The sequence below is a fragment of the Rhincodon typus genome, chromosome 40, assembly GCF_021869965.1.
Source record: "Rhincodon typus isolate 14 chromosome 40, sRhiTyp1.1, whole genome shotgun sequence".
NCBI lineage: Eukaryota > Metazoa > Chordata > Chondrichthyes > Orectolobiformes > Rhincodontidae > Rhincodon > Rhincodon typus.
This window is the reverse complement of record NC_063371.1, coordinates 7,075,478-7,103,021: the sequence shown is the minus strand read 5'-3', so window position 1 is coordinate 7,103,021 and position 27,544 is coordinate 7,075,478. Positions and strand designations below refer to the sequence as shown.

Genomic DNA, 27,544 nt, shown 5'->3' with positions numbered 1-27,544 from the left:
ACCCCCTTCCCCTCCCCCTTTTCTGATGAAGGGTCTAGGCCCGAAACATCAGCCTCTCTGCTCCTATGATGCTGCTTGGCCTGCTGTGTTCATCCAGCCCTGCACCTTGTTGTCTCGGATTCTCCAGCATCTGCAGTTCCTACTATCTCCCTTCTCTATCAATTCTTTTTCAGATATTTAACCACTTTCTTTCCAATGCTGTTATGGTCTCTGTCTCAAAGCCGCTAATGCTCCCTTTTTCGTTTCTAATTGACCTTGGTTGTTCTTCATTCTTTGATCAAGAAAACAAATGCTCGCTGTTTAGCTTGTATAATTGTGCATAATTTGGAAAGCTGTTTTAAAAATCCCTTAACCATTGCTGTTTCAATAGATATGTCCCAGTTCTGGCTTTTCTTCATAAGTATTTTTTTTCACTTTTAAAACAAAATATTTATCCTGTATCCACTAATTTTCTGGAGACCAATAAATATATATGTAAAGCTGGTCTTTGAAGCTGGAGGAGCTGCATCGGCTGAGTGCCTCTTATACTTATTTGAAATGAGGCCTCTGTTGATCAAAGGCAGCTACTCCTCAAACCGTCAAAGACTAAGAATGTTATTTTTTTAAGAGCCCAAGTTTGGGACACAAAGGATGATTCATCCTGAAGGAGGTTTTCTGGAACTTGCATAACACTGTTGGCTGGTGTTCAGACTCTAAAACTTAGACTTTTTTTGCAAAATCACTTCCTGTCTTGTTTCTACGAGACTTGGATTAACCCCCCTGATGCTGACTCTCCTGTTAAGGAGTCATGTCAACTCAACACAGGGCTAATGTTATGTTTCACTTGTGTCTGCTGTTATAAACCAAGTGCTCATGACTATAGAACACAGAACATAGAACATTACAGCGCAGTACAGGCCCTTCGGCCCTCGATGTTGCGCCGACCTGTGGAACCAATCTGAAGCCTATCTAACCTACACTATTCCATTATCATCCATATGTTTATCCAATGACCATTTAAATGCCCTTAAAGTTGGCAAGTCTACTACTTTTGCAGGCAGGGCATTCCACGCCCTTACTACTCTCTGAGTAAAGAACCTACCTCTGACATCTGTCCTATATCTATCACCCTTCAATTTAAAGCTATGTCCCCTCATGCTAGCCATCACCATCCGAGGAAAAGATGTATATCCATAGATGTATCCATGTGGTGGCTCTGTACTTTGTTTTGCAGAGTAAGTTGTTTGAAACTTACATTCATCTACATGTTCATCTATTCCATAATCATAATTCTCTGCATATGACTCCATTGAGACTTCTGCAGCTTCTGTAGGTTCAGCTGTAAAAGGAATTAAGAAAAATCATGTTTGAATACTTCACGTGCAAGAATGGAATTAATTGAGGTACACAAAGCACAGCAAGATGAACAGCACCTTAAATGCACCAAGAAATATCAGAATTAGACCTATAGAGCACAGCCAGTGGCGATTTACCCCATCACATGTGTGCCAGAACTTCAAAAGAGCTATCTAGTAGTCCCATTCCTCTGCTCCCCCCACAGACATGCAAATTTTTGCATTTCAACTATATACTATGAAGAGTGAGACCCTAGATTGCAGAAATACTCCAAATGCCAAAGTGGTGATAAATATACTCCTTTGAGCTCATGCCTGTCATCAGCTTCAATTTATTGTGAATTGCTTCCAACCAGTGTTTTAATTTCAGCTCACTTGCGTAGTTTGGAGCTGCAGAGCCACATCACACCTCTTCTTGATTTCATAATGGTTCTCATTCATTTGGGCAGTTCCTTGCAAACTATTGATAGCAAGGCGACTGCTGTTATATACCAAGTCCGTTTTCTTGTTCCATTTAAATTAGGTTAAGAATGGATGTCTGACTTACCTCATCTGCACAGTGCTCCCACCAAAAGTGAGTTCCATCCCCTTTTCCTTTTTTTTTTCTATTCATTTGTGGGATGTGGGTGTCGCTGGCTGGCCAGCATTTTTTGCCCATCCCTAGTTGCCCCTGAGAAGGTGGTGGTGAGTTTCCTTCTTGAACTGCTGCAGTCCTCTGGTAGACCCACAATGCTATTAGGGAGGGAATTCTAGGATTTTGATTCAAAAGTGAAGGAACGACAATACGTTTCCAAGTCAGGATGCTGAGTGACTTGGAGGGGAACTTGGAGGTGGTGGTGTTCCCATATGTCTGATGCCCTAGTCCTTCTAGATGGAAGGGGTCGTGGGTTTGGAAGGTGCTGTCTGAGGATCTTTGATGAATTTCTGCAGTGCATCCTGTAGATAGTGCACACTGCTGCTACTGAGCGCGAGTGCTGGAGGGAGCGAATGCTTATGGATGTAGTGCCAATCAAGCGTGCTGCTTTGCCCTGGATGGTGTCAAGCTTGTTAAGTGTTGTTGGGGCTGCACTCATCCAGGCAAGTGGGGAGTGTTCCATCACACTCCTGACTTGCGCCTTGTCGATGACAGACAGACTTCGAGGAGTCACGAGGTGAGTTACTCGCCGCAGTATTCCTAGCTTCTGGCCTGTTCTTGTAGCCACTGTGTTAATGTGGTGAGTCCAGTTGAGTTTCTGGTCAATGGGAACCAATGATAGTGGGGGATTCAGTGATGGTAACACCATTGAATGTCAAGGGACAGTAATTAGATTCTCTCTTATTGGTGATGGTCATAGCCTGGCATTTGTGTGGCGTGAATGTCACTTGCCACTTGTCATCCCAAGCCTGGATATTGTCCAGATCTTGTTGCATGTGAACATAGACTGCTTCAGTATCTGAGGTGTCATGAATGGTGCTGAACATTGTGCAATCATCGGCAAATATCCCCACCTCTGACCTTATGATGGAGGGAAGGTCATTGATGAAGCAGCTGAAGAATGTTGGGCTGAGGACACTACCCTGAGGAACTCCTGCAGAGATGTCCTGGAGCTGAGATGATTGACCTCCCACAACCACGACCATCTTCCTACGTGTCAAGTATGACTGCAACCAACCCATTTGCCCCCTGATACCCATTGATTCCAGTTTTGCTCGGGCTGCTTGATGCCACACTCGGTCAAATGCAGCCTTGATATCAAGGGCTGTCACTCTCACCTCACCTCTGGAATTCAGCTCTTTTGTCCATGTTTGAACCAAGACTATAATGAGGTCAGGAGCTGAGTGGCCCTGGCAGAACCCAAACTGGGCGTCACTGAGCAAGTTATTTCTGAGCAGGTGCTGCTTGATAGCACTGTTGATGATACGTTCCATCACTTTACTGATGATTGAGAGGAGAATGATGGGGCGGTAATTGGTCGGGTTGGATTGGTCCTGCTTTTTGTTACAGGACATACTTGGGCAATTTTCCACATTGTCGGGTAGATACCAGTGTTGTAACTGTCCTGGAACAGCTTGGCTAGGGGAGTGGCAAGTTCTGGAGCACAAGTCTTCAGTACTATTGCCGGAATGTTGTCAGGGCCCGTAACCTTTGCAGTATCCGTGTCTCCAACCGTTTCTTGATATCACTGGGAGTGAATCGAATTGGCTGAAGACTGGTATCTGTAATGCTGGGAACCACTGGAGGAGGCTGAGATGGATCATTCACTTGGCACTTCTGGCTGAAGATTGCTGCGAATGCTTCAGCCTTATCTTTTGCACTGATGTGCTGGGCTCTTCCATCATTGAGGATGGGGTTATTTGTGGAGCCTCCTCCTCCAGTGAGTTGTTTAATTGTCCACCACCATTCACAACTGGATGTGGCAGGATTGCGGAGCTTAGGTCTGATCCGTTGGTTGTGGGATCGCTTAGCTCTGTCTATCACTTGCTGCTTTTGCTGTTTGGCGTCCAAGTAGTCCTGTTTGGTGGCTTCACAGGTTGATACCTCATCTTCAGGTATGCCTGGTACTGCTCCTGGCATGCCCTTCTGCATTCTTCATTGAACCAGGGTTGATCCCCTGGCTTGATGGTAATGGTTGAGTGGGGGATATGCTCGGCCATGAGGTTACACATAGTGCTGGAGTACAATTCTGCTGCTATTGATGGCCCATAGCATCTCATGGATGCCCAGTCTTGAGTTGCTAGATCTTTGCGTAGCCTGTCCCATTTAGCACGGTGATAGTGTCACACAACATGATGGAGGTTGTTATGAATGTGAACGTGGGATTTCGTCTCCACAAGGACTGTGCGATGGTCACTCTTACTGATATTGTCATGGACAGATGCAACTGCAGCTGGCAGATTAGTAAGGATGAGGTCACGTGTGTTTTTCCCACTTGTTAGTTCCCTCACCACCTGCCGCAGACCCAGTCTAGCAGCAAGGTCCTTTAGGACCCGACCAGCTCGATCAGTGGTACTGCTGCCGAGCCACTCTTGGTGGTTGACATTGAAATCCCCCACCCAGAGTGCAATTTGTGCCCTTGCCATCCTCAATGTTTCCTCTAAGTGTTGTTCAACGTTGAGGAGTACTGATTCAATAGCTGAAGGCGGATGGTATGTGGTAATCCGCAGGAGGTTTCCTTGCCCATGTTTAACTTGAAGCCATGAGACTTCATAGGATCTGGAGTCAATGTTGAGGACTCCTAGAGCAACACCATCCCAACTGTATACCACTGTGCCGCCCCCTCTGCTGGGTTTGTCCAGCTGGTGGGACAGGACATATCCAGAGATGGTGAAGGTAGTGTCTGGAACATTGTTTGTAAGGTATGATTCTGTGAGTATGACTGTGTCAGGCTGTTGCTTAACTAGTCTGTGAGACAGCTCTCCCAATTCTGGCACTAAACCCCAAATGTTAGTGAGGAGGACTTTGCGTGGTCAACAGGGCTGTTTCTGCCGTTGTCTTTTCCAGTGCCCAGGTCGATGCCAGGTAATCCATCTAGTTTCATTTCTTTGAGTCTTTGTAGCAATTGGTACAACTGAGTGGCTTGATAGGCCATTTCAGAGGGCAGTTGAGAGTCAGGCACATTGCTGTGGGTCTGGAGTCAGATGTCAGCCAGACCAGGTGTGGCTGGCAGAATTTCATGCCCTGAAGGGCATTAGTGAACCAGGTGGATTTTTCCGACAATCGGCAATGATTTCACGGTGATCAGTAGATTCTTAATTCCAGACTTTTTTTTGAATTCCATTTCCGCCATCTAATTTGAACCCAGGTCCCCAGAACATCAGCTGGGTTTCTGGACTTAATAGTCTAGCAATAATACCATTACGCCATCGCCTAATTTTTATGCCCTCATTCATTCATTCTCAAACCTTTTTGCTTAAAGAGCCCCTTTACAAATAAATTATAAATCACATCCATATCCAAATTAATAGTACATTAATAATACATTACTCATATGATGGAAGTGCTGCATGCAAGCAGTGTTTTGATTATACTTTAAAAGAAATAGTTATTTTAACCTTGTAGATATGTTTGAAAGCAGCATTCTTGGTGCTTCGGTATTTGAATGAATCGACTCTTTCTGCACCATAATGATTCATGCAGATTCAGGGGTAGGTGATGGCCTCGTGATATGATTGCTGGACTGTTAATCCAAAGACCCAGTTGATGTTCTGGGGTTCAGATTCGAATTCCACCATGACAGTTGGTGGAATTTGAGTTCAATGAAAATGTAGAATTAAGAGTTTAATGAGGACCATGAGTCCATTATCGATTTTCGGAAAACCCATCTTTCACTCGTGTCTGCTGGGCAATTGGGCATGGGAAATAAATGCTGGCCGAGCCAGTGATGCCCTCATCCCGTGAATGAATATATAAAAAAAATTCCCTTCCTTTGCAAAATCATTAGCCAACTATCAGCAATCACACTCTGATTCCCACATTTCAGATCTCACTAAACCTATTGTTAGGTGCCCATACAAACGCTTCTACATTAATTTGCAGGCTTTAGTTTGAGTGCTCATCACACTGGCCTGAATTTTACCAGAAAGTGGTTAAGTATCAATTTTGTCAAAATTCATGGAAGGTTTCTCTGTCTGAGGCCTGGGGAAATTGTTCATGTTATTTTCTGAAACTTGCCTCATTATTTCTGCACCATGCCCCTACAGCAACCTGCTTTTCGTATCTTACCTCTTGCCACAGGTGGAACTTGCCACTGCTGGGACTTCACAGGATTTCCAGCACCAGCACCATATTTAAAAGTTAAACCTGCCTGGTTTCTGTGAATTGTGGCAGACATCTTGGGCGGGTATTGGCACCCTGTTTTACCTCTTAATACTGTAACAAACGAACCTCCCTGTTTGTACACCACTTGAGACACTTAAACATTAAAGTACTATATGGCATCTGGCTACAAGGAGAAGATTCCGTACAAATTATGAACAGGAGGAATAATGTAATAAACCTACCAATTTTCTCCTCTTCAACGATTTCCTTTTCCTCAGCTTCATATTCAACAAAGGGAGGTGGTATGAATGGCTTGGTAGGGGGTTCAGTTGGCCACAAGTCATATTCAACTGAGTAAAAAGCAGATTTTAGTTGTTTTATCTCATGGTCTGCCTTCATGTTAAAATTAACTTTATGCTTGAAACAGAGATTTTTAATTTATTTTGGCTTGACTCAGGAATTCCAGTCTCCTTAGTCCCCAGGTAAATACCAAGATTCAAGCAAGACTAAGAACTCACCAACAATTCTTATGATGTAGTATCCCTAATAACTCCTAATTTACACTGGTGAACACTAACCCATCTGTTTCCTTCCCCCTAGGAGTCTCTCGGCTTTCCTCTTTAGAATATCAGCTTCACGTCTTTTTCTGGGTTCTCTGTCTGGTTGCTACATCTGCATTCGACTGATTTTATTTTAATATAAGGAAAAACCCAAAGATGTCCAGGAAGAAAGCTGGAATCTGTTCAGACCGGAATCAAAATAGATATTTCCACTGATGTTTTGTTTCCTTTTCACCACTGGTTGCAACGAGAGGGTGAGGCATTCGTTCACCTTTTCAATGGGACCAGGAGACAATTGAACTCTGAGCATTAACACTGTTAGAGAGTCACCTGTGAGACACCTGAAAATTGTAACTTTTTAAAAATTTTACCTTACAATCTGATGCAAATAAAATGCAGGAATTGATAAAATCTAAGTATTGAATTCATCGTTGAATTTGGGACATTATAGTTAGTTAATTATTCAATGCAGAATCATAATGATTGGTATTTGCTGTCAAGGAACTTCACATTGCAAGAAAATTACTCTGTTGTTGTATAAAGTCATTCTGTTATTCTGAGACCGTTAACTCTTTGGCTGCCAGCAGTTGCTCTGACTTCCAGCTACTCAAGACTGGCCATTTAAAAAAAAAGACCTGCATTTTTCATGCAGTAATGCTGAAACAAGGCATAATAATAAAACCAAATGTGAAATGGCAGCAATATGGCTGTGACGCTTGGTCAAAAAACCTAAGTGCATGTGTGCATGCCACCCCCCCACCCTTAGGAACTTGGCTGTGCAATTCCACTGTATGGATCTAAGATGAGCACTGGTTGAGACTCAGTGGTGATTCCTCCAACAGATGCACAATATGTCAGCACTCACTGTGTTGGTCACTTAGGACAGTTATGAATGAATGGCAATGCGTAGACCCGTACCCCTGTGAAAGTCAGTACTCCCCAGGGTTAAAGAACACGAGAAGTCAAAAACGTAGACTGTGGAGATACTAATATCAGTTGCTATAAAACATGCTTTTCTTTCTCATGATCCTGGTTCTGCTTTTTTTTATTCATTTGTGGGACTTGGGCGTCGCTGGCTGGCCAGCATTTATTGCCCATCCCTCTTTGCCCTTGAGAAGGTAGTAGTGGGCTGCCTTCTTGAACCGTTGCAGTCCACATGCTGAGAGTTGACCAACAATGGCATTAGGGAGGGAATTCAACTATTTTATATTAACTTTATATCATCAATCTTTTATATTCCTTATTTGTAATATTTGAAAATCTAGCGATTTACATGATTACACCAAAGAACTCAGTTTTTGATCTGATTTACTAGCAGCAAGCAAAATAGCCCTATCACTGGCTTCAGTTGTCAAACCCAACAATATCAAGGTATGAACACAACAGATCTCAGAACAACAGTTCAACTGGCCACAGTATGGGATTGGCCCCTTGCTTTTCAATTGTCTTGCAATGAAGCAAGCAAAGGGATTTTGTTTGGGAACATTAGGATCAGTGCTGAAGTTGAACTGTGTTTATATGTCACTACCTCCACTCAGAATCACCATGGTTCCTTGGATTTCATTTGATCCTAATTAGACTTACTTATTTCCAGGCCTGTGACAATTTCTTCCATCATTTCTGTGACAGGCTCAGTTGGAATTTCTGTGGATCAGAAATAAATCAAAAATTAGAAATATTTGTAAACAGTTCATAATTTATAGTCTTTCTCGACCTCAGAAATAAAATTGAAAGAGGTCATTCACAAGGAATCATACAGTATGGAGATATTCAACCGACCATGCCTGTTTCTAACACAAATCCATGAAAATGTAATGACCTTGTGTTTGGTGCCAACATTATAAAGGGGATGTGATCATCTCTGAGCTTTAATGTTAAGATTTTCAACTTATATCACGCAATAATGATTTTCTTCACCTTGGCATCGGCAGTTTACTGTGAATAAAAGCAAAGCCATAAATGTTGGAAATTTGAAGCAGTAGAAAAAAAGACCTGCTGCAAAGTAGACCTGGACACGTCAAAGAGCAAAAAAAATAGTATAGGACTCTGCAAGTCCAATTTGAGTTTGCTCAAAACTCATTCAGTGTTGTGCGGTTAAGATCAGGACCTTTGTCTTTTGCCTTGACATTGCTGACTGTCTGTTGTGTACTTTTGGAACTTGGATACGTCTGGAAGGAAAGATGTGTTACCGTAGCTTTTCATCTTGCATTCCATGTGACAAATATAAGTGTGACAAATTTCAGATGATCACAATTTACACAAAAGGAGAAAAGAATGCTGATTAAGTTGGCAATCAACTGTGATTGACCATGGCATTGTTTTGAAGGAGGTTACAGGGAACAGCAGTTTTCCCATGCTTCTGTGCAGTTCGGAAAAAGTGCAAAGCTTGGCCATACCCATTTGTTTGCACAGTATAGGTCCCTTCATAGCGTGGGGAACCCAGATTTCCCCATTGCTTTTTTTCTATTGTGTTGTCTTGGCCAATACCTCTTGCCAGTGCAAGACAAAGGATTTTTGCATCATGTCTGTTTTCAGCAATATTCATGTTCTGTACCACTGTGTACTGTTCCTCAAATTTTTTGCTTTTGTTCTGTTCCTGGCACAGCAGGCAAAAAAAATCACAATTACTTCTTGCTTATGAATGTTCACTTTTGTTATCAATGCAGAGTGGTAGAGAACTTAATTCACGAAGCACAGGTATTTTCTTTAAGTTGGAAAAGACATATGTTTCACAGGAAGCTGTGTCACAAGAGGGAATGCAAAGAAGTAGGTCTACATTTATTGGTCTTCTTTCAGCTATTGGTTGTCAACATTATACACAGAGTGTAAAAAGAAGCTAATTTGAGTTTGCCAATAACAACAACTGGCATCTATTTGGTGCCTTTAACAGTTACTGTCCAAGGTACAAAGAACAAAGAAAATTACAGTACAGGAACAGGCCCTTTGGCCCTCCAAGCCTGCACTGACATGCTGTCCGTCCCAACTAAAACCCCCTACCCTTCCGGGGACCGTATCCCTCTATTCCCACCCTATTCATATAATTATCATTACGCCCTTTAAAAGTCACTATCGTATCTGCTTTCACTACCTCCCTCGGCAGCGAGTTCCAGGCACCCACCACCCTCTGTGTAAAAAAACTTGCCTCGTACATCACCTTTAAACCTTGCCCCTCGCACCTTAAACCATGGCCCCTGGTAACTGACTCTTCCACCCTGGGAAAAAGCTTCTGACTGTCCAGTCTGTCCATGCCCTTCATAATCTTGTAGACCTCTATCAGGTCGCCCCTCAACCTCTGTCATTCCAGTGACAACAACCCAAGTTTCTCCAATCTCTCTTCATAGCTAATGCCCTCCATACCAGGCAACATCCTGGTAAACCTTTTCTGTACCCTCTCCAAAGCCACTGCATCCTTCTGGTAGTATGGCGGCCAGAATTGAACACAGTATTCCAACTGCGGCGTAACTAAGGTTCTATAAAGCTGCAACATTACCTGCCAACTTTTAAACTCAGTGCCCCGGCCAATGAAGGCAAGCATGCCATATGCCTTGTTGATGATCTTCTCCACCTACCTTGCCACTTTCAGTGACACAAGAATTATTCTTCACAAGAGTCATTGAACAGAATTTGGCACCAAGCTAGAAATATATATGAAGGCATATATCACAAACTTGGTTAAAGAAGGCAGTATAAAGGAGTGTCTTAAAGGAGGAGAATGGAGATGCAGAAGGATGGGTATTGGCAGCCAATGATGGTGCAATTAAAGTCGGATGCGCAATAATGAAGGCCAGAATGAAGGTAAGAGAACCTCTTTGTGTTTCTCATTGATGTCTAATATGGAAAAAGTGTGACTCATTTGAAATTGGTCAGGAGAGTTTATTTTTCTGCCCTGATAAAACCGGCAATAATCTTATGGTCACAGAATTGTATAACTCACATGCACAGTTTGTGCAATGAAGTGAAATGCCAGCCTGACTTATTTAGTCATTGGGTGGTATTATGTCAAGATGAAATGCTTCAATACAGGGACAGAGTCAAGCAAAGGTGAGTTGAAACTTCTGTGAATTTCGGCTATTTCTATTCTCCTTTAACAAACTACATACCTGTATAAATCTGAACGCCTTCATCCATTCTGCTTCTCTGTGGTCCCTTATCAATTTCTGTTCCTTTGTAAATCTCTTTTGTTATAAATTTGTCTATACACAGTAGCTGTCCATGCATTAAATTAGTCTTGAATTAAATTTGATGTTTTTTCCTTCCAATAGTCATGTTATTTGCAAATGTCAGAAGGAGCCGAGCTCCATGCATGAAATATAATGAATGAGTCATAAACCATTTGATCCTAATCCAAAAAATCCATAATATCCTGAGGCATATACCCTCACAACCAATGCTATGCACAACCCACTTTTCCTTCATACAGACATGTGTTTTGTGCTTTCCACCATATCTAAATTGTCTTTCACACCTCATGTTGAATTGTGGATGCACCTCCGGAGCCTGAACAACCTGCCTTCTGTGATCCCATTTAACTGCTTCTAATCTCACATGAAAAAATAGTTCAGTTTTAATTATATGTCCATGCACATCCAGTGAAGCTTAGTGTGTACAACTGCATCAGAATATTGCGAAGAAATATTAAATAACTGGAAATCCAAAATAGATTAATTGCAAATGTGATTCTAAGCTTGTGTGCGCCCATCTGAACACAGTCCACAAAGGATGAATTCCAGCTAACATATCAATCCCTGCTACTACACTGTAAGTATAGCCATTCTTTAAGTAGCCTGACTGTTACCACAAACAGCAAAGTTCAGTTGCGAAAATGTCTGTGTGATGCTGTAATTCATCAGACTGTAAGTGAAGGCAGAATGATGCAGCATGACCCTTGGCATGCTGTGAGGCCTTAGGAGGGAAGAACAGAAAAGGGCAAAAAAAGTCAACACACGGGGAGTTGAAAAGCCTGAAACAGAACTACAGCATTGGAAGAAACAGTTCACAAATAAAAAATCAAACTAAAATAACAAAATATTCATGATTGAAAATGATGTGCAATGAATGATAGAGTTCGATGATAAGATGAGATCCCCTGGAGTTGGTGAGCAGAATACTAAGTTATTTTGTTCATTTTCCTTTCCTTTTACCCCTCTGCATGTGCCTAGCAGGTAGTGAGGACATGGTACCTTATCCCTTATTTGCCTCTTTCTTGCTTAACAGTCTCATCAGAAGAAATGCAAAATAAACTCATCGAAGACTCTGACTCTTTATTCTGACACTTTTTGCCCACACACATTGCAGCAGAAATGGGGACTTCATGAGTGCAACTTTTTCTTTATTCATTGGATGTGCGAATAACTGGCAAGGCCAGCATTTTTTGCTCATCCTGAATCGGGATGAATCCATATTGTTGTGGGTGTGGAGTCACAAGTAGACCAAACCAAGTAAGGATGGCATATTTCCTTCCTGAAAGAAGGTCAGTGAACCACTTGGGTTTTAACAAGAATTTACAGTGGTCACATGATCACTATCAGGCTGGCTTTTCATTCCAGATTTTTTACAAAATTGAATTCACATTCACCACCTGCCAACGTGGGATCCAAATTCATGTCCTGGGTCAAACAGAGAGAGACCTAGGGGTTCAAATACATAGTTCTTTGAAAGTTGCATCACAGGTAGACAGGGTATTTGAGAAGGTATTTAGCATGTTTGCCTTCATTAATAAGACCATTGAGTATAGGAGCTGAGACATCATGGTGAGGTTGTGCAGGACGTTGGTGAGGCCACTTTTGGAGTACTGTGTACAGTTCTGGTCGCTCTGCTATAGGAAGGATATTATTAAATTGGAGAGGGTTCAGAAAAGACTTACCATGAAGTTACCAGGACAGGCAGGTTTGAGTTATATGGCTAGGCTGTGATTGATTTCACTGGAGTGTAGGAGGTTGGGAGTGACCTTATAGTGGTTTATAAAATCATGAGGGGCATAGATAAGGTGAATAGCAAAGGCCTTTTCTTGGGAGTGGGAGAGTTCAAAACAAGGGGGCATATTTTTAAGGTGAGAGGGGAAATTTTAAAAGGACCTGGGGGGCAACTTTTTCACACAGAGGATGGTTCATATGTGGAATGAACTGCCAAAGGAAGTGGTAGATGAAGGGACAGTTCAACGTTCAAGACATTTGGACAGGTGGATGAATAGGAAATGTTTAAAGGGATATGGGCCGAATGCAGGCAAGTGAGACTAATTCAGTTTGGGAAACTAGGTCAGCATGGATGATTTGGACTGAACAGTCTGTTTCTGTGCTGATGGCTTTGTAACAGTAGCCTGGAGTTTCTGGATTACTCGTCCATTGATAAGACCACAATGCCACTGCCTCCTTTCTACATTAGCATCTCCCTTCTCCAGAGCACTGTTTGTCCCCATATACTACATCACTGCACGTCTTGAGTGCAAGAGAGTTGAATGCTTCCCTGATGGCTCACTGAGTTCATCTAGTGACAAGCTATGCCATAAAAACCAGAAGGCCTATTTGTTTGATCTCTTTACATGGTGACTGAGGCAACAGTAGGGGTCTACAATTTATTTGGTGTCTATGGTTAAAGGAGGGCTCCCAGTCCTGATCATTATTACGATGTTAGAAAATGCATCTGTCTAGACGTCATGTTGCCTTATGTGGTTGGATATCCTTTGACACACAGTTAAGCATGTGATGAATGTCCACTTAAGGGAGAGTTCTTGATACCTGTGGAAACATTTCTTGGCAATTGGCAGTGTCTCTCATAAAGGAGATGACAAAAGAGCCAATTCTTTATTTACTGGAACATTCACAAATACTAATGATTAATATGCAGCATTTACTCTGCAACTAGGTAATGAAAAATATTCCATTATACTGACCCTTTCACAACTCAACCAATCAAATCAATCTTTCAGAAATGTGATTAAATATAGGAAGCAGGTAATGTATAATTAAACTCAAAACCTTATGTGTTTATTTTCACTTTGATAGTCCAATTGTTGCTGTTGGGTTCAACATTGTGACAGATTCAGTTCCTCAAGTAAAAGCAAAATACTGCAGATGCTGGAAATCTGAAACAAACAGAGTAAATGTTTTGGGTCCAGTATTACTCTTCTTTGCAACACAGAAGTTCCAAAGAAGAGTCCCACTGGACTCAAAATGTTATTTCTGTTTATCTCTCTGCAATGTTTCCACACCTTCTGAGTTTATCTAGGACTTTGTATTCATATTTCACTTGTCAACTACTGCTGTCTTATGTGCGGGAGTATCCACAATAAAACAGATCATTAATGTATACTTCATTCCAGCGATTTTTATCATGACATGGGATATTCTGAGTAAAGATTGAGATTTTGAGATTGCTGTAGTTCTTGCTGAAAGTACATGAGTTGGGAGGCTGGAATTCTCACTGCTCTGTTGTGAAGGATTCTCAATGACCAAAATATTTCAATTGGCACAAATTCATTATATGTGCAACTAAGAAACTAAAAAAAAATTCTAGTCTGAAAATACTACATCACGTCATGCAAACATCATTAAATAATCGTCTTACTCTGCGGTAAGAGCAGGTATTCCAAATCTTATTCTGAAAGTAGGTTCCAGCAGTGGTAGGCTGAAGCAACTTTCTATTTTTCTTTGTGATGGAATGCTGAGCTGTTGCTCTTTACTTTGCTGCAGCAATGTGGCTGCGTTCAATCTGTCAGTCTTTGGAATTCCTGCAAAGGCCTATGCACCATCCAAATTCAGTTCCACAAACTGGGGCTCTAACTCTTGTGCCAATTGCCTTCCCCTAACTTTGCTTTTTCATCTTCAGCTACAGCCTTAGAATGTCTTTTTAAGATGTTTGCTAAGTCAGAGTGAACTTCTAAAAGATGAGGACATAATGATAAGGGCAAGAAAATCTAAGGAAACAACCATTTATCTATTTGTAACTTTGCAAGACATACTAAATCTTTCTAAATCTTTCTTGGAAAAAATCTCCAACCCATTACAAATTTAACTTTTAGCATCTTGAACAAAAGGTCTTGACTTGAAATAATAAACTTCATTTCTCCCTCAACAGATTCTGTATGAACTGCTGAGTATTTCCATCATTTTCTGTTTGTATTTCAGATTGCTGGCATCCACAGTATCTTGCTTTTGTCTGTCCAAGTCAGGTATCTCATTTATGCTGAAACACTTTGTGCACAAGTTCTGAGAGAATTTTCATTTACTGCAACAGGATTACACTTTTGACAGGTCTGAGGACCAATCCATGGTCACATGAAAGAAACATAGTATGACATCATGGTATGTCTCCTTGGGATCCCATGGCACCTCATTCTCAAATTTGACCATAGAAGCAATCCCTTTGCGAGCAAAGGATCTTCTCCGGATTTCAATGATGTCTTACAGTAACTAAGCAGAAAAAAAAGAACAAAAATTTTGGAAATACTGCAGTATTAAAAGAAAGGAAATTTCCTGAAAAGTTCTTTTGTCTTTACAGAATTGGGATATTCCTTGTGGTGCAATACAGTAGATGAGATTGGGGAATAGTTTGCTTCATGAAAGAGAGGAAAACTCCAGAAAACTGCAACTGTGCCAGATAAAGTATCATATTACAGGATCCTGTAAACCAGCTGCATTAAGGCTTTTTAACTTCAAGCAGTTTTGAAAAGGTCTCCTGTAAGCATGTTTAATTGCACTCAAGCTGCTCTGGATAGGTTGGTACTTGTCCTTTGTCAGATCTAGGACAGAAATTATTTCTTAAATTATCCATGAAATATTCAGTGTCCTGTATGATATTTAGCTGTCAGTCTTTATCATTTTAGATTCTTTGGCCACGATCACAATACTGTTTTTGAGACTGTGCTGTGTGCAGACTGACTGCATGGTTTTACGTTACGACACTACTATACTTCAAGAGTGCTTCAGTTGAGAAATTGGGACGTGGTGAGGTGGCAAAAGGTTACGATATAAATGCAAGACTTTTTTACGTAGATTCTAGCTTCACAAGATTTATTTTAATGACTGCATTTGGTTAATGGATTTAAAAATCCAAGATTATTTAGATGCTTCTGAAACTATCTCCTTCAAGTTTCCAAAATTCTGTGGTGTTTGGGTTATTCTTCTTGGGAAATCGAAAGAAAAATGAATTCCAAAATATAGATTGTTTTGTCTTTTGACATTAATTAGTCACAAAAATGTTGTAGATAAGGGTAACGGGACTTGATGAGTGATTATTTGGTACTGCTGCGGCATTCACATAGTTTTCACTAACAGCTTCTTCGTCACTAATAATGGCAGCTGGTAACCAAGGGAAAATATCGTGTGCAATGATGAGATTAATTGGGAAAAGAAATAGTTTGTTTTCAGTTGAGCAAATCAATTTGTTTTGGAAGTGCTTTTACTCGTGTGAGTGTCAATGTCAGCAAAATAACTGGGGAAAAAGTGATGTATAGAATTTATATTTCACAGAATATAAAGGAACTCAAGGACAGCAGAAAAGCAAAAAAAAAGCATGCAATGTGGTGAAGATCAGTGGGAAGCCAGAGAATTGGGAAGGTTTTAAAAACCAGCAGAGGATAACAAAAAGCATTTTTTTTTTGCGGGGGGGAGGAGAAGATGAATTATGACTATAAGCTAGCGTGTAACATAAAAGAAGATTGCAAGAGTTTTTTTTAAGATATATAAAAGGTAAGAGAGAGGCAAGGGTGGACATTGCTCTGCAAGAAAATAAATCTGGAGAAATAGTGATGGGGAAACAAAGAAATGGCAGAGGAACTGAATGGGTACTTTGCATCAGTTTTCACACTGGAAGACACCAGCAGCATTCCAGAACTTCAGGAGAGTCAGTGGCAGTGGTAAGTGTTATAGCCATCACTAAGGAAAATGTGGAGGAGAAGCTGAACGGTCTGAAGGTGAAAAAATTATCCAGACCAGATGGACTACACCCAGACTTCTGAAAGTGATAGCTGAGGAGATCGCTGAGGCATTGATGGTGATCTTTTAGGATTCACCGGAGACAGGGAGGGTCCCAGTGACTGGAAAATAGCTAATGTAACTCCCATTTTTAAGAAGGGAGGGAGGGAGAAGATAAGAAACTTTTAGGCCAGTTAGCCTGACCTTGATTGTTGTTATTATGGATGAGATTGCAGGTCCTTAGAAGTGTATAGTTAAATAGGGCTGGATCAACACGGCTTCGGCAAGAGGAGGTCATGCCTGATAATCTGTTTGAATCCTTTGAGGAGATACCGAGCAAATTAGACAAAGGAGAGCCAGTGGACTTGATCCCTTTGAATTCTTGAAGGCCTTTGTCAAGGTGTCACACAGGAGGCTGCTAAATAAGATAAGAGCCCATGGTGTTAGGGGCAAGGGACTGGCATGGCTGACTGGCAGAAGGCAGAGAGTATTGATGAAGGGGGCTTTTTTAGGATGGCAGCTGGTGACTAGTGAAGCTGTGCAGGGGCCGGTGTTGGGACCACAACTATTCACATTATACATTAACGATCTGGACAAAGGAACTGAGGGCATTATTGCTAAATTTGCAGATGACACAAAGATATGTGGAGGGGCAGATATTGTTGAGGCAACAAGGAGGCTGCAGAAGGGCTTGGACAGGCTTGGAGAGTGGGCAAAAATGTGGAAGATGGAATGCAATGTGGGAAAGTGTGAGGTTATACACTTAGCTAGGAAGAATAGAGGTGCAGATTATTTTCGAAATGGGGAAAGGATTCAGAAATCTGAAGTACAAGGGGACTTGGGAGTTCAAGTTCAGGATTCTCTTCAGGTTAACATGCAGGATTAGTTGGCAGTAAGGAAGGCAAATGCAATGTTAGGATTCATCTTAAGAGGATTGGAATACAAGAGCACAAATGTATTGCTGAAGCTGCATAAGGCGCTGGTCAGACTGCAATATGAATATTGTGAGCAGTTTTTGGCCCAGTATCTAAGCAAAGATGTGTTGGCATTGGAGAGGTTCCAGAGGAGGTTTAGAACAATGATCTCAGGGACAAAGGGCTTGTCATAAGGAGTGATGGGTCTGTACTCAATGGAGTTTAGAAGGATGTGGGGTTATCAGATTGAAACTCACAAAATACTGAGAGGCCTGGATGGAGTGGACATGGAGAAGATGTTTCCATGAGTTGGGAGAGACCAGGACCCAAGTGCACAGCCTCAGAGTGAAGGGACAATCCTTTAGAACAGAGATGAGGAAGGATTTCTTCAGCCAGAGGGTGGTTAATCTATGGAACTCATTGCTGCAGAGGGCTCTGGAGGCCAAGTCATTGAGTGTATTTCAGACAAAGATAGATAGATTCTCAATTAGTAAGGGGATTGAGAGTTATTGGGAGAAGGTGGGAGAACGGGGCTGAGAAACATATCAGCCATGATTGAATAGCGGAGCAGACTTGATGGGCCAAATGGCATAATTGTGCTCCTTTATGTCATGGTCTTTGGGTCTAATAGCTCAGCATGAAGAACGATTACCCAGGGTCAAACAGATGGAATCAAGAAAAACAGACAGCTGGATTTGTACATTTCAGCAGGATTGTAACTCTCTGTATTATAATCTTACTGATGGTAAATGTTCAGATGATTTTATACATACCCTTGTGTTCTTCCACCGGCTGAGGCTTCTCTTCTTCTTCTTGTAAAGGGAGCTGAGGCTGTTCTTCTTGCAAAGGGTCCTTAGTGGGCTCAAGTTTTTCAACAGCCTTCTTAGGTTTCTTTGCTTTCCCAGATTTTGGCAGCTTTTCTTTGGGCTTTTTCTCTTTCTTTGGTTTTGAAGTTTTCTCTTTGGGTTTTCTCTCTTTCTTGGGTTTTGGAGGTTTCTCTTTGGGTTTTTTCTCTTTCTTGGACTTTGGAGCTCTTATCTTGGGCTTTTTCTCTTTCTTGGCCTTTTTTGGTGTTCTTGTTGGTTTTATCATTTTCTCAGCTGTCACTGTAGGCAAATTATCTGATTCTTCACGTCTCTTCCTGATTTGTGGAAGAGTTCCTTCTGGATCATTTGTCTTGCCAGTAGATTTCCTGAATCTCACTGTTGAAACAGAAGTAGCAAGAGAAGTAATAAAAACAGTGAGGAGAACAAATGAAAAAGACTGGGAAGTAACTTAAATGGAAACATTATTTGCTAAATCAAAGAATAGAGCAAGAATACTTTAGAAAATATGGACCATATGAACAGAACAAAGAAGTATAAAGGAAGATGGAATCATGAAAGGGACTTTACATAAGTTGGTTTTCCTCAGAGGATTATTTCAACAAATATGGAAATGAAAAGAACAGGAAAAAGTACAGCTAACAATAGAGAGCTGCACTGAAGAATGTTGGATTTTAACGTGGAAAGGTGATTGCATCTGGTCCCATGTATTCTGGAATGCTAAGAGACTTCGAGGGGAAATAAGTGTCTCAGAATCGTACAGTGAATTCACAGGTAAATTTTAACATCAAACATTAAAAAGTGTACCGAGATGCTTACCCTTGTTGATCCCCATGAAACAAGAATAATTTTAGATTCATGATACTTTTTCCTACCTATACTGATCATGTGCTGTCAGACATCAGACATATGGCATAATTTAGAATGCACTGCATCAGTCCCCAATTATTATCAAGTCAGCTCCATTGTTCAGAAATTCTACTACTTCACATGATGTTTGGATGAAGAAACTCCTTTAGCCCATTTTACTTCATCCTTGGAGAACGCTGATTCCATCTCTTTCCAGCACATATTTTTTTTTTTAAATGAACCAAGACACTGTCTCATGCAGATTCTGTCTCAGACGCAAGTTCTTGTTCCACGTCATGATAGTTTTTGATTGCAATCCAACCCACTTCATTCCTAAATTCCAGGCCTATTTCTGACAAGGGGAGGAGAATGAAGTCCTGATAAAATTGCTCTTAAAAAAATAGAGTGAGAGATTATAATTTGGAAATCTAGATAGAACTCTGGCTGGGGATTTCACCACCAAGAGTGGTTTGGCACCAGCTCTCCTGATTAAAATGGTCAGGTCCTAAAGGACATTGCTGTTGGACTGCAGAGTGCTGAGTGAACTAGCAAGAGGGAAAAACATAACAGCATCGGTAGGAGTGAGCACCACACAATCCTTGTGGAGAGGAATACCTGCTGTCATATTGAGAATACCGTACATGGCACTGTCATTGTGCTGAATGGGACAGACTTTGAACAGATCGCGCCACTTAAGATAAGGTACTCATGAGGCACTGTGAGCCATCAAACAACAGCAGAATCATACTCCAGTACAGTCTGCATCCTCATGTCCTGGCATATTTCCCACTCTACCGTGACCCTCAAGTCAGGGGTTCAGCCCTGGTTCAATGAAGAGTGCAGGAGGGCATGCCAGGAGGAGCACCAGGCACACCTAAAAATAAGGTGTCAAACTGGTGAAGTTACAAAACAGGACTACTTACGTGTCGAACAGCATAAGCAGGAAGCCAGTGATCCCACAAACAATGGATTAGATCTAAGCTCTGCAATCCTGCTACATCCTGTTGTGAATAGTGGTGAACAGTTAAACAACTCATTGGAGGAGGAGGCTGCACAAATATACCCATCCTCAATAATGGGGGTGCCCAGTACATGAGTGCAAAGATATGGCAGAAGTGCTGATTGGATGATCATCTCAGCCTCCTCCAGAGGACCCCTGCATCACAGATGCTTGTCTTCAGCCAACTTGATTCACTCCATTTGTTATCAAGAAGCATTTGGACGCACTGCAAAGTGCTTAGGCTATGGGCCCTGACAACATACCAGCAATGGTACTGAAGACTTTTGATCCATAATTTACCAGACATTATCCAGGCGAGGCTGAAAAGTGGCAAGTACCGTTTGCACCACAAACACTAGGCAATGGGCATCTCCAATAAGAGGCAATTTAACCACCACCCCTTGACATTCAGTGGTGTTACCATCATAGAATCTCCCACTAGTGGGGGTTTCCACTGACTAAAAAGTGAAGTGGACTCACGATCTAAGCTCAACAGCTAAAAGAACAGGTCAGAAGCTAGGAATACGTCAGTGAGGAACTCAACTCCTGACTGCCCAAAGCCTGTCCACCATCTACAAGGCACCAAGTCCGGAGTGTGATGGAATGCTCGCTGCTTGCCCACATGAGTGCAGCTCCAGGAACACTCAAGAAGCTCAACACAATTCAGGACAAAGCAACCTGCTTGATTGGCACAACATCCACAAACATTCACTTCCTCTACCACCGTGGCTTGCTCGCAGGAATATGTACTATTTACAAAATGCACTGCAGGAATTCACCAAAGATCCTTCGGCAGCACCTTCCAAACTCATGACCACTTCTGTCTGGAATGTTCCCCAACTAGACACCATGGACGAACCAGGAGATCCATTCTGTACTGAAGTCCAGGCCTGAGGTGTTCTAGTCGGGTGACTGTGATCTACACAGGAAATCCACATATGACTTTTGGAAGGCCATCAGGGATGCCAAGAGTTAATACCAAACTCACCTTGAGACCCAGACTAATTACATGGATGCCCATCATTTATGGCAAGGCTTAGATGTCATAAAAAGTCAAACAGAATCATGGGCAGCTGGACATCCCGAGCCAATGAGCTCAATGTATTCTCCGTTCGCTTTGAACAGAAATGATATCAGCTGTCCCATCAGCCTTGGATGCACTTCTACCTTCAGTCAGTGCTGCAGATGTTAGATCAGCCTTCTTTCGAGTGAACCCAAAGAAAGCAACAGGCCCAAGTGGAGTCCCCGGTTGTGCGCTCAGTTCTTATGCAGTCCAGCTGGCGGAAGTATCCACAGACATCTTTAACCTCTCCTTACGACAATGTGAAGTCCCCAGCTGCTTCAAGAAGGCCACCATCATCCCAGTGCCAAAGAAAAATCATGCAATATGCCTCGATGAGTACCACCAGATGGCTCTCACATTCATAATTATGAAGTGCTTTGAAAGGTTGGTTATGGCTCACATCAATTCCAGTCTCCCAGATTGCCTTGATCGCTTGCAATTCGCCTAATGGCAAAACAGACTCATGGCAGATGCCATCTCCTGGCCGTACAGTCATGCTTGGAACATCTAGCTGAACAACAAGGATGCCTGCGTCAGGCTCCTGCTTATTGACTCCGACTCCACCTTCAACACCATAATTCCAAAAACACTCAGGGACCAAGGTCTCTGCTCCCCACTCTGTAGCTGGATTCTCGACTTCCTGACTAACAGACCACAGTCAGTACGGATAGGCGACAACACCTCCTCTTATGATAATCCTCAACACCAGTACCCTGCAAGACTACGTACTCAGTCCCCTTATGTACTCCTAATACACATGGGACTGTGTGGGCAAATTCCACACCAACTCCATTCACAAGTTTGCTGATGACACCACTGTTGTAGGTCATATCTCAGACAACGAGAACGAATGCAGGAAGGAGATAGAGTGCTTAATGGCATGTTGTAAAGACAACAATCTCTGCATTGATGCCAGCAAAACGAAGGAGCTGGTCACTGACTTCAGAAAGTGGAGTGGAGGGCACGCCCGTGTCTGCATCAACAGTGCTGAGATGGAAATGGTTGAGAGCATGTGTGTGACGATCACCAACAGTCTGTCCTGGTCCACCCATGTTGACACGACAGTCAAGAAAGCACGGCAGAACCTCTACTTCCTAAACAGGCAAAGGAAATTCAGCATGTCCACAAAGTTTTATAAATCTTATCTAGCTGCATCACAGCATGGTATAGCAACTGCTGTTCCCAAGACCACAAGAAACTACAGAGAGTTGTGAACTTAGCTCAGTCTATCACGCAAACCAGTCTACCATGCATTGACTTCATCTATACTTTCTGCTGCAACGGGAAAACAATCAACATAATCAAAGACTCTTCCCACCCCGGTTATACTCTCTTTCAGTCTTTTCCATCGGACAGAAGATCCAAAGGTTTGAAAACACGTACCAACAGATTCAAGGAAAGCTTCTTCCCTGCTGTTATCAGACTTTTGAATGGACCTCTAATGTTAGAATCATAGAATCTCTACAGTGTGGAAACAGGCCGTTCTTTCCATGCTGACTCTCTGAACAGCATCCCACCCTATCCCTGTAACCCCACATTTCTCATGGTTAATCCACCTAGCCTGCACATCCCTGGACACTATGGGCAATTTAGCATGGCCAATCCACCTAATCTGCACAATTTTGGACTGTGGGAGGAAACTGGAGCACCCAGAGGAAACCCACGCAGACATGGAAGAATGTGTAAGTTCCACACAGGCAGTTGTCTGAGGGTGGAATCAAACCCAGGCCTCTGGCACTGTGAGGCAGCAGTGCTAATCACTGAGCTACCATGCCGACCAAAATGTTAATGTTGATCTCTGTCTGCACATTCTTGGCAGCTGTAACATTGTGTCCTGCATTCTTCTGTTACCCTGATGTATCGTATGATCTGCTTGTATAGCACGTAAGACAATACTTTTCACTGTACCTCAGTATGTCACTGTAATAAATCAAATCAAATCAAGCAGATACATAGTAACAGTACCACCTGAAAGATCCCCTCCAAGTCATTCACCATTCCTGAAATGGAAATATATTACCATTCCTTCAGTTCGCTGTCTTGCAAAGTTGGTAGAGTGTTTGTGGATCGGAAGGCAAGACGATAGAATTTGATATTTGTAAAATGATAAGGTGGCCGGGGTGAGGGTGGCGGTGGGGGGGTGGTGGAGGAGTGCGTGGACCTTTTAAAAGATGATATGTTTATTCTAGGCTTGGAGATTTAAAAAATGTGCAGGTGCACGGAGAGCTCCTGAAATTGAAACATTGTGTCAAAAAGCTGTGTAGTTAGAAATTCAGGCAGTAGTTTGTTTTGTTATCAAAGGTTACCAGTTTGAAAATCAGCCAGTTAATTTAAATCAGGCACTTAGAGACTAAAAACCAATTAAATTTAAATCTGATGGTTTTGACAACCTAGGACCAATCCTATTGTAAGAAATTACTAGGTCATCAAGGGTATACAAGAAGAGGACATTTGATAATTGGTGTGAGAGCAACTACCATCTTACAGAGTTACAACAATCAGCTCTAAAGAGTAAATCACTGGCTCTCACAGAATTCTCTAAGCTCTCAGAGTAACCATCATCTAACTTAAGGTATAGCAGCACTCTTAGCTCATATTCCTGACTCAAGAATTCAATGGAGAGAGGTGTTCCTGACACAAGAATTTGATGGAGAAGGTGTTCCTGACTGAAGAACAGTGGAGAAGGCACTGAACATTCCAGAAGACATAGCTTGGCTGTAATTTTGAGAGAGTAAGTTTTAAGTTTTTTTTTAGAATTAATTTGGTTCATAAGAGTGGGTCTTGTATCTACTGGAACAGCATTCCATTAGCATTTTGTTTTATTCAGGAATAGTTAGTAGTTAAGTGGGGAATCATTTGGTTTGTTAGTAGTTCTGTTAATTTGTTCACTGTTTGAGTTAGATAAATAAATTGTTACTTGTTGATTATAGAGTGACTGTCAGGAGTTTATTTCATTTCACCTTGCCCATTTTTTAACTGAGTTGGGGTGGGCGAGAGGCAGGTTATACCACTTTTCACACTTCCTTTAACAGATTATGAGGTGAGGTGAGCTACTCTGGGTGTTTCAGTTTTAATTATCAGGGTGGAGTCGACCTCTACTTTATAACAGATAGTTTGAAATGCTGGACCACCCTCCCTAACACACTTATAGCACATGTGCTGCATTGGTTCAAGAAGGCAGTTCACTACCACCTTCTCAAGGGCAACTGGGGGTGGGCAATAAATGTTTACATCAATAGATACATTAAAAAAGAAGACAATAACTAGGGAGAAGGTAGGACCACTCAAGGATAAGGGAGGGAACTAGTGCTTGGAGGTGGAGAATGTAGATGAGATCCTAAATGAGTACTTGGCATTGGCATTCACCCAGGAAAAGGATATGGATGATAGTGACAGTTATGTGGAGCATGCTAGCGCACTTTAGACCAAGAAAGAAGTGGTATTGGATGTCTTGAAGAGCATTAAGGTGGCTAAGTCCCCCAGGGCTGGTGGTATCTACCCCAGTTTATTGTGAGAGGCAAGACAGGAGATTACTGGGACTTTGACCAAGATCTTTGTATCCTCACCAGCCACTGGAGGATTGGCGAGTAGCTAATGTTGTTCCTCTGTTCAAGAAGGGAAATAGGGATAATCCAAGAAACCACAGACTGGTGAGTCTCACATCAATGGTTGGGAACCTATTGGAGAGAATTCTTAGGGATAGGATTGACACACATTTGGAAAAACATGGCCTAATTAGGGACTGTCAGCATTGCTTTGTGCAGGACAGTTCATGTCTTACTAGCCTGATTGAAGTTTTTGAGGAGATGATAAAGGTGATCAATGAGCCTGGACTAGTGGATGTTGTCTACATGGATTTTAGTAAGGCTTTTGACAAGGTCCCTTATGGTAGGCTCACCCAGAAGATTAAGATGCATGGGATCCACAGTGACTTGGCCACTTGGATTCAGAATTGGCTTGTCCATAGAAGACAGAGGGTAGTGGTGGAAGGGTGTTTTTCAGGCTGGAAGTCCATGACTAGTGATGTTCTGCAGGGATCCGTACTGGGACCTCTGCTATTTGTGATATAAATATAAATGACTTGGATGAAAATGTAGATGGATGGGTTAGTAAGTTTACAGATGATACAAAGATTGGTGACGTTGTGGATAGTTCAGAAGGTTGCCAAAGGATACGGTGATATATAGATCAGTTGCAGATATAGGCGGAGAAATGGTAGATGGATTTTAATCCGGGTAAATGTGAGGTGCTGCATTTTGGGAAATCAAGTGTTAGGGAAAAGTATACAGTTAATGGCAGGACTCTGAACAGAAGGACCTTGGGATTCAAGTTCATAGTAGTTAGGGTGGTAAAGAAAGCATATGGCATGCTTGCCTTTATTGGTTGGGGAATTGAGTACAAGAGTCAGGATGTCACGTTGCAGCTTTATAAGATTTTAGTTAGGCCACACTTAGAGTATTGTGTTAGGTTCTGGTTGCCACATTACAGGAAGGATTTGGAGGCTTTGGAGAGGGTGCAGAAGAGGTTTACCAGGATGCTGTCTGGATTAAAGGGTATAAGCAAAAAGGAGAGGCTAGAAAAACACAAATTTTCTCTTGAGCAGTGGAGGTTGAAGGAAGACTTGATACAGGTCTGTAAAATTATGAGGTGTACAGATAGGGTTGACAGCTAGAATCTTTTTCCCACAGTCAAAATGTCTAAAACTAGGGGGTATGCATTTATGGTTAGAGGAGGCAAGTTCAAAGAAGATGTGAGAGGCAAGTTTTTTACACAGAGCGTGGTAGGAACCTGGAATGCACTGCCAGGGGTGGTGGTGGAGGCAGATGCAATAAGGGACTTTTCGATCGTGAATATGCAAGGAATGGAGGGATATGGACAAAGGGCAGGCAGAAGGGATTAGTTTCATTTGGTGTCATGTTCAGCACAACATCATAGGCCGAAGGGCCCATTCCTGTGTTGTGCAATTCTATGTTCTACGCTTGCCAACCAGCAATATCTGCATTCCACAAGAGAATAAATAAAGTTTGGGTTACGATCTGAATATGCATTTTAAGTGCATCCACACAAGATGGGTATGATGTTAACTGTGTTGCACAAATAAAAAAAACACTACATTCAGTAAAGATAACAATTAGTGTAGCATTAAAAGCAATCTGGAAGACAGACAATTCAAATACTATCCCAGGACACACTGGTCTTATTTAATCATATTTAGAATGTGTGTCTTTGTATGGGCCATCCCTATAATGTTACCAGTGACTAGACCAAGTCAGGGACAGTATCCGTGCCATTTACATCTCACCTGGACTTCAGTTTGACACTTACCAAGAGGTGTTTCTTTCGAAGAATGCTGAGCTACCATTGTTCTCAAGGGTCCCATGGGTTCTGCACGATTCATTGTTTCTTCAGGATCCAGCCCAGCGCCTTCTGTTTTCTCATTCCCCTGGGCCGATGAGACCTGGAGTTGAGAATCTTCAGGGCTAAGATGGACGAGCACGGACTGAGTGAAACCAGCGTTGCTCAAAGCGAGAAGGAGTGTTAGGACTCGAAAAGCACCGTTCATGCTGGCTGGGTGCGGATACGACTCGCAAACCTGCAAACAGTTGAAGGAGATTGACAAAAAGAGTGCAGACAGTCCCAGCAGTCTGGCAACAAGACAGTGAGTATCGGGACAATCCCAGCTAGAGCAAGCCGAAGTTCAGAGCAGCACGGAGGGAAGCCGGCACCAATAGCAACATAGACAGATTAGCCCAGACACTTCAGACAACAATCGGACACCTCGATGTGTTTGAAATTCAAAAGTTTTGTCAAATTCTTGCCACGTTGTGTATCATTTTTATCTCAAAAAGAAGGATTCGGTTGTTGAAGGGTTAATCTTCGTCTGTGATCACGATTCATCGGCGGTATTAAAACTCTTGAATAATACTTACAAAAAGAAACCCGTCTTGAATGGTGCGGAAAGGTTTTTGCCGTGAGTTTGGATGGATTCTGCAAACCACAATTCCCGGGCAATCACTGAACTTCCCCTTTGATGCTGCACAGTGACCGCTTCGAAATGTCCCCTTCACTCTCCTCGGTTGCCTGCCTCCCTACTCAGCCGGCTGACTGGGTTTGCCAGCTGTACTTTTTGGTCATAAACAAGGAAGGAAATTAAACCCCCCCCCCCCACCCCCGTCACCACCACAACCCATGCACACGTCTGAAAAGCAAAAAGAGAGGGAAAAATACTTCGCATAGATTTTTCCAACTCAACAGCCAACATAAATCAGGAAGGAGATTAAATTAGCAAAACGGCAAGTTGAGTCATTTAGCGATATCCCAGGCAGCAGAAAACATTGGGAGCTAATCATT

At 42.2% G+C, this 27,544-nt stretch overlaps 1 protein-coding gene across 1 annotated transcript in view; it reads right to left on the bottom strand.

The window, feature by feature from the left end:
* aebp1b (AE binding protein 1b) overlaps nucleotides 1-27,329 on the bottom strand; it is a 75,188-nt gene extending 47,859 nt beyond the window's left edge. The window contains exons 1-6 of the mRNA XM_048618554.1: nucleotides 27,124-27,329; nucleotides 26,519-26,786; nucleotides 18,231-18,659; nucleotides 8,217-8,276; nucleotides 6,315-6,422; nucleotides 1,235-1,318 (exon numbers count right to left, since the gene is read on the bottom strand). Coding sequence (XP_048474511.1) covers nucleotides 1,235-1,318; nucleotides 6,315-6,422; nucleotides 8,217-8,276; nucleotides 18,231-18,659; nucleotides 26,519-26,756 — 919 coding nt within the window. The 5' untranslated portion in view covers nucleotides 26,757-26,786; nucleotides 27,124-27,329. The remainder of the gene's footprint in view (nucleotides 1-1,234; nucleotides 1,319-6,314; nucleotides 6,423-8,216; nucleotides 8,277-18,230; nucleotides 18,660-26,518; nucleotides 26,787-27,123) is intronic.
* Between the last annotated feature and the right edge of the window lie 215 nt (nucleotides 27,330-27,544).